Below are 7,888 nucleotides of genomic sequence, written 5' to 3'. Positions count from 1 at the left end.
TTCAATCACTACAATGTTATTCAAAAAGTTCTTACTCTTAATGATTGTCAATTAGAAAAAAGATTAAGGTACATAATTACAAAAAATTCTATTCTATCCAAAAGAAGCACTTTAGCCTCTAGGTATGTTTTTACCTTGAGATTCTACTCCTCAACTTGCATTGGACCAGTGGAACGCCGGTCTAAGAATGTTCAACATCAATCACATCGTCGCTTCAGCCTTTTGTTTCTTTAGCAACACCTGCGCTGGAATTGCGGAATGCCGATAAAAAATTATGCAACACTAATGAGTTGTAGGTACTTAGGACATTTTTTTCCAGCCAAGCCAGCGTATAACCGGCGAGATGCTAACTAGGTCTTGTAGGATGTCAGTTCTTTTGCCGGTGTGCATTAGTAATTTTAAGCTCTAAATCCTTCAAACTTGACTTTTCCAAGAAATGCCTGCATACAAGAGAACTATGGCCTAAAACCCCCTCAATTAAGATTAAAATATAACAATAATTCATGAATATGAGTGTAATGAGTTGATCGAATACCAATTCATCAGATCCCCAAATTTGAACTATTGTTTATCCTAAAGCAAAACACACTAAGAATTAAATTTGTATTCATCTACACCCAAGATAGGTTTTGCACAATAACAAAAATAAAAGACTTAAAACAAAATACTCTATATAGAAACACAACTCACAATTGATTCCACTATCAATCACTAGGCAAATAGTTTTCTCTTTCTTTCAAAATCTTTCATTCAAAGCACTTTGAAGTACAAATTTGGGACGATTTTTTTCATTCAAGCACAATTTCAAAGCATCTAAGTGTAACACCTTGGTCTTAGAAAGAAATTTTTTTAGAAAGAACTAATTTGGAAAGAGCTAATTTGAGATTTGTTTGATTTAAGCTTAAGTTGTGAGTTTTGGGTCAACTTCAAATGACCATAATTTTCAGGATGGGTTAGGTGGACCATAAAATATCAAATGAATGGTCTTTGAATCCTCTTTCCAACACCACCGAGTTTGCTAGTTTTGAGTTCAGATGAGGGAGATATGCCCGTTTGAAGTCAGCTTGTCTAGTTAAGGAAAGTTACTCAAATTAATGAGGGGTATTTTGGTCTTTTCCTTACCCCATCAACTTTAAACATGTTTAGTACTTTTTTAGGGGTCTAAACTGATTTGGGTCAGATTTCACAATTCAAAATCATGCTTAGGGTTTTGAGAGGAGTTCAAGAGGAGAAAAGAGGAGAGGTTCAAGGCATTCGTCAAGATTCTTAAGATTTGTCGAGGAATTTCGCCAAGGGTTTGATCCCTAAGAGGTATGTAAGCTTTCATAGTGTTGGGTTCGTTCACCCACACACCAATTATGTGATTTAAATTCGTAATTTCGTTCTTGAGGTAGAATGATTAGAGTTCTTGATGAGTTTCTTGAAGTTTTGTTCTTAAATCGTTAATGATGAGTTTGATGAGTTTTTGAGATGAATGTTAGGAGTTTGAGGGTTGTTTCTGAGTAGATTTTGTGTACTTATGTTGGCTATTCGAATCTAAGTGATTTTGGAAGAAACCTTTTGATTCTAGGCGAATTAGGGCCAAAATTGAAGAAGAAAATTCGTCGAAATGTTCTGGGAAGGGGATGGGGCGGCGCACCATAGATGTGCCTAGAGGGCTGGGGTGGGGCGAGTAGCGCGCCGCCAGTGAGTCTTCTGAAGTTCAAGGGATGGTGCCCTGCGCCAACAGTGCGCCAGGGTCACCTACCCCCGTCCTTTTTTCCGTCGTTTGTCCTGTCTGAGTTATTTAAAGTGTACTTTCACTCCTTTCTGATTCTAACTACTCTAAACTACATCTAAAAATTGAGAAATCCTTCATTACATGAATCATAACCCTTGAATTCATAATTTAAATTCAAGGTAGAGTTAAGAGTAAAGTCTTGCGAGTTCTTTCGAGTCATTTTGAGAAGTCTTTTACAATCTTTTAAAACTTGTTTTAAGACTTGAGTACGTGAGTATGAGGATGAGGAGAGTTGAGTTATATTTTTCAAAATGAATATATGGGGACTAAATATTCCCAATAGTAAATATTTTTACATTTAAAATGAGAGGAAATATCGATTTCCAAATGAGTTCATGAGGAGTTATTGAGTATGATCTCTTTTAAAAGAACCTTTTGAGTAATAATATCAAAGCTTGAGGATGAGGAAATGTTTTTAAACATATGATCTGAGTTATATTTTGAGAGTAGTATTGAGCACTGATATGGGGACGAGTTCAAACAACTTAAAGTCCTCATAAACCATGTAGCCAACGTGGGTAGAAAGGGTCATACTTTTTAGATGTTTCCTTATTACTTTTAAGCATAGCTTAGTGGATCCACGTAGTTGAGGATGTATTATACTCCGTCAAGATATATGACAGTTCTGGCAGCGTGGGCGAGACATTGTATCATCACATAGCTCATAGTGATGGTTGTCAGTTAGAGAATCTCCCAAATTGAGTTATTTTGTATCTTCACATACAAACTGAGTTATTATTGTATTTTTAAATACATTGAGTTGTTATCTACTGTTTTAAATGCTTTATATAAACTGCATCTTTATTGTTGTTTTTATACTGTATTGAGTTGAGTATCCATGAGTTGAGGTTGAGTTGAAGTGAGTATGTTTCCTTCTTTCCAAGTTCAAGCTTTTATGTTATGTTCAGTGTTCTACTTACATGCTCATACATTCAATGTACTGATACCATTTGACCTGCATCGTTCCATGATGCAGATACAGGTAACCAGGGTCATCAACATACATTTCGTTGATACCACTTGCAGTTCGAGTTAGCTTTGGTGAGCCTCCTTGCTTCCGGAGGATTCCCATTTACTTTTCAGTTTTGTTAGGATATTATGGGTCTTGTCCCGACTTCCATCATTGTCATTAGAGGCTTCATAAATACAAGTGTTTTGATGAGTCTTTTCCATTTCTTTGCTAAATGTTTTAAAGACTTGATTTGCCTATTTCTGGCTAGTTGAATATTCTTATATATTATGAGTTATTTCTTTGAGACAATTGAGTTAAATCTTTGCAATTGAGTTTATATATTGTTGAGTAAGTCTTCCGATGAGTATTGAGTCGGGCCAAGGGTTCGCTTGGGGCCAACAATGGTTCTCGAGTGCCAATTACGTTCAGGGTGTAGGCTTAGGGTGTGACACTAAGACAATGACATTGACCTTCAAGTTTTGCCTATAGATTCACACAATTTTATCGCATTCATGCAACTCAATTAAACTAAAGACCTTATCATTCAAGTGGAGGATGCTATGTAACCTTACACAACTCATAGGGAGTTAGGGGGAACAATATGTATAGTCACTCTATTTTTTGAAGCATTTAGGGGTCAATTTACAAGAATTATGTGATTATCTCGGTTTTCCGTATGTGTTAGCCCATGGATCTTTTGGTGATATGGCTTCTAATTGATTTTTTCATGAAAACTTTACGGAATTCTACGTAGGGAGTTGGGGAGTAGTATGTACAATCTCACCATTTTTGAGGCATTTTTGGGTATTTAGGGGCCAATTTACAGAAATTAGGCGATTTTCTTAGTTTTCATGAATGGCACCCCATAAATATTTTGGTGATATGGCTTTCGATCGATTTATTTGCAAAACCTTTACAAAACTCTTTGTAGAGAGTTAGGCGAGTAGCACGTACATTCTCACTATTTATTTAGGCATATTTTGGTATTTAGGGGCCAATTTACAAGAATTAAATGATTTTCTCAACTTTCCGTGCATGTTAACCCATGAATATTTGAGTGATATGACTTTCAGTTATATGTTTTTGCGAACCTTTACGGAACCCTATGTAGGAGTTGAGGAAGTAGTATGTACAATCTCTCCATTTTAGGCATATTTTTGCATTATGGGTCCAATTTGCAAGAATTTGGTGATTTTTTCAATTTTCGTATGTGTTAGCCCATGCATATTTTGGTGATATGACTTTCGGTCATTTTTTTTGAAACTCTTACGAAACTCTTGGTATGGAGTTGGGGGAATAGTACGTACTGTCTCACCATTTTTAGGCATATTTTGGCATTTAGAGGCCAATTTACAGGAATTAGATGATTTTCTCAATTTTCCGATGTGTTAGCCTATAAATATTTTGGTGATATGATTTTCAGTCGATTGTTTTGCGAAACCTTTATGGAACACTCCGTATGGAGTTGGGAGAGCAGTACGTGCAATCTCACCTTTTTATAGAGATTATTGGGCATTTAGGACCAATTTACAAGAATTGGGTGATTTTCTCAATTTTCCGTGTATATTGCCCATGAATATTTTGGTGACATGACTTCCAAATGATTTTTTTGTGAAACCATTATAGAACCCTCTATTGGGAGTTGGAGTGAACCGTATGTACAATCTCACAATTTTCGAGGCATTTTGGGGCCAATTTACAGAAATTATGCAATTTTTTCAATTTTTGTGTGTTATTCTATGCATATTTTTGTGATATGGCTTCCGATTGATTCTTTTTTGCAAAACCTTTATGAAACCCTCCGTAGGAAGTTAGGTGAACATAAGTATAGTCTCACCTTTTTTAGACATGTTTTTTCATTTAGAGACCAATTTACATGAATTAGATGTTTTTCTCAATTTTTCAATGAGTGCCTTCGTAACTGGAAGCTCAAAAATATACATGATTAATACATATATTTAAAGAGAAGCTCTAATAGAATTCTTTATTTGTATATACATTGGAAATTACAAACACACAAACCTTTCACAACAGCTATTCTTCAGCTTATTGCCTTACATAGCTCAACTTTCCCATACTTTCACAATTGAAGAAATGAAACTGAAAACCAACCAAATAAAGGAAAAGAAAATTACATTTTGAACAAACTGAACAACATATAACATATTGTTTTCACATCACTATTTCTGGTTTTAGGATGCTAGATTTGATCTCCTTGTGGGGTAAGACTACTCCACCATTGCTGTAAATTTCATCACAAACATGTACATCTTCTCCAAGAATGGTCATATTCTCAACACGAGCCCATTGTCCAACAGTCGAATGCCAACCAATAATGCTACCTGAGACGCATGCGTGTTTCTTAACACGGACTCCGCGCATCACAGTGCAACGAGAGAGTCTAACCCCAGACTCAATCACACAACCAGGGCCTATCGCAACATCTGGTCCAATCAAGCATCCTTCTCCAATTTTCGCAGTCTCGTCCACTATGACATTTCCAACAATGTGAGAACCTAATGCCAGTTTTGGTGAAGACCTCTTCTTCAAAGAATCTAGGTAGAGTCTAAGACCAGTGATGTAATCCCTTGGCTGTCCAACATCCATCCAAAACCCAGGAAGGACCATAGCGTATAGCTTTTTCTCCGCAGCAATATTTGGGAAAACCTCTTTCTCAATAGATGTTGGTCTTAATTGAATTCTCTCTAGAACGCAAGGGTCGAGCAGGTAAATGCCAGCATTGATCTTGTTGCCAACAAATAACTTAGGCTTTTCCACAAATCTCTCAACTTGGCCAGTGGATTCTTCCATGACAACAACACCATATTTGGAAGGCTCATCCACCTGTATCAACCAGTTATATTTACATTTTATACCCATCATCATCCTCATAAATCATGGAAATTCAAACGAAAAATGTAACTAAGAACTCACCTTAGTCACCATTAAAGAAGCCTCACCTCCATGGGATTTATGGAATTCAATCATCTCCTTGAAAGGATATTCACTGATAACATCACTGTTAAGAACAAAAAACGGCTCACCAGCATCATCTACCAGCTTGTCTCTAGCCAGAGCAAGGGGACCTGCAGTCCCAAGTGGTTCAGTTTCTTGAGAACATGTAATCTTAATCCCCAGTTTTGTCTCAAATTCTTTCAAGAAGTTCAGCATCACCTGTGTCAAACAACACTTATAAATTCTTTTCGTTGCTCATTATATATTTACAATCTCTAATGGAGGGAAGCTGACCTCCGGCTGGTAGTTAATAGCCAAGACCACTTCAGTCACTCCAACAGCCTTGAGAGCCTCGATCTAACATACAAAAGTATTTAGTAAGACATGCTTCAGCATAATTACATATAGAACGCGTGCAAGGCACAATTGAATTCTTATTTAGATTTTCCATTCCCCTTTAGGATCATGTCCTAGCAAAGGCAGGGGTGATTAAGCTCTAGATATTGCAGGACATAGGACATCTGAAACTTTAAAATGTTCGGTGACAAACAAGATATGTGAAATCCTATTGTCTAATATAAAGTCCAACTGGAATAGTGAGCTGAAGTTCTCAAAATTCAAATAACCAACTAAAAGGATAGAAAGCAATATCAGGAATCTACTTAAAAGGCGCATTTTTATGAGGATGTTTGATATTAGAATGATCTTTATAAAAGAATCATCGCTATGACTGTAAAATAAACGAGGCTAAACCAGGAATTTTACCTGATGCAAAATCATGGGCTTGTTGGCAAAATCAACCAGCGGCTTTGGGACACTAAGAGTTAATGGCCTCAGCCGGGTACCAAAACCTCCAACAAGAATAAGTGCCTTCATCGTAATTTCTCAAAACTCCTGCTAATAATAAGACAGAATTTTTAGCACAGTTGATCATAACATGTTACAAAAGAAAACATGTACTGAATTTAAAAAATGGACTCTCTCATCTCCACATTTAAATCAATCCAAAAGATAGATATGTGCAGGACTAAGAAAACCTTATATTGACATCCGTATAGAAGAAGAAATGATTACACTCACCTAAATGTAAAGTCGGTTGTACATGACATGTAGCTTATAAAGAGAGATAGTCACGCATATAATGTTCAACTAGGAGACCCATGAAAGTGGATTAAAAGAGAGAGATTACCGAAAGTTGACGACAATCATAGCAAATGGCCAAACTTATACAGGAATCTTCAAATGAGCTGAAGTCATAAAGTGGTTCTAAGTGGAGTACTTTACTGGAAAAAAGACAAAATCCCAGCTACACTCTAGGCTGGATCACTTAATGAGAGTGCCAATTACATCCAATATTTTAGTATATGTTTTGGTAAATAGTGTAGATTCAGTAGCTTTCATTAGACACTTTAAACTGAGTTGCCTAACACAATGTGAAATTTTACAATCACAGACTCAAAGTATATTACTCCCTCCCATTCAATTTGTTTGTCGAGTGTAGGTCTCTTTCTTTCTATGACAAATCTTTAATTTCAACTTTTCCCAAATGACATTTGATACATTTTACATATATTTAGTTTAAGACCACAAAACTCAAAAGGGTTTTCTTTTACTTTCTTAAATTTTCCGTGTCATGTCAAAACCTGACAAACAAATTAAAACAGAAGGAGTAAAAAAGGATTGAAGATGCTACTCTCTCCTCTGTCTCCTCAAAAGAGGTTAGGAGAGAAAAGGAAATCACAGCATCAGCAGGAACGCACAGTTGGGGGAAAGGAAAATAAAACCTCATTCCAGCTGTAATCCTAAAGAAACAAATAAGTTACCCGAAATTGGGGCATAAAATCAAATTGATAGGTAGCTGGAGTCTAGAGAAGATGATATTGAAGTTTTACAAGTTTAGAGAAGACGACAAATAGGATTACATACAAATCTAACATCTACCCAATTCAAAATACCTCATCTTCTTCTTTAGCAACATATGGAAAGGGGATAAAGGCAAACGACAAAAACAGAGCATCACAACATCCACATTACACATTAATTAACTGTATATCTCCCGTCTGAAAACCTAAGAATAACTCATTAATGAGACCAAATAAACACAAAAAACTAAAATTAATTTACTTTAATTGTTCATAAAAAAAAATTCAAAATAAGGAAAGATGCGTACAGGAATAATGAAATCCAGATCCAGATGAAGA

At 36.0% G+C, this 7,888-nt stretch overlaps 1 protein-coding gene across 1 annotated transcript; it reads right to left on the bottom strand.

Annotated features, from left to right (window-relative positions):
• Positions 1-4,689: 4,689 nt before the first annotated feature.
• Positions 4,690-7,044, bottom strand: LOC125819277 (mannose-1-phosphate guanylyltransferase 1-like). The gene is made up of 4 exons (XM_049498744.1): positions 6,453-7,044; positions 5,982-6,044; positions 5,667-5,906; positions 4,690-5,576 (listed from the first exon to the last, which is right to left on the bottom strand). Exons 1-4 carry the CDS (start codon positions 6,561-6,563, stop codon positions 4,905-4,907), a joined length of 1,086 nt encoding a protein of 361 aa, XP_049354701.1. The 5' UTR covers positions 6,564-7,044; the 3' UTR covers positions 4,690-4,904.
• Between the last annotated feature and the right edge of the window lie 844 nt (positions 7,045-7,888).

Source organism: Solanum verrucosum, unplaced genomic scaffold (genome assembly GCF_900185275.1).
Source record: "Solanum verrucosum unplaced genomic scaffold, falcon-dt-bn FXZP01000207.1, whole genome shotgun sequence".
Taxonomy (NCBI): Eukaryota; Viridiplantae; Streptophyta; class Magnoliopsida; order Solanales; family Solanaceae; genus Solanum; species Solanum verrucosum.
Note: the sequence above shows the minus strand (reverse complement) of the source record. Positions and strands in the feature narration are given on the sequence as shown.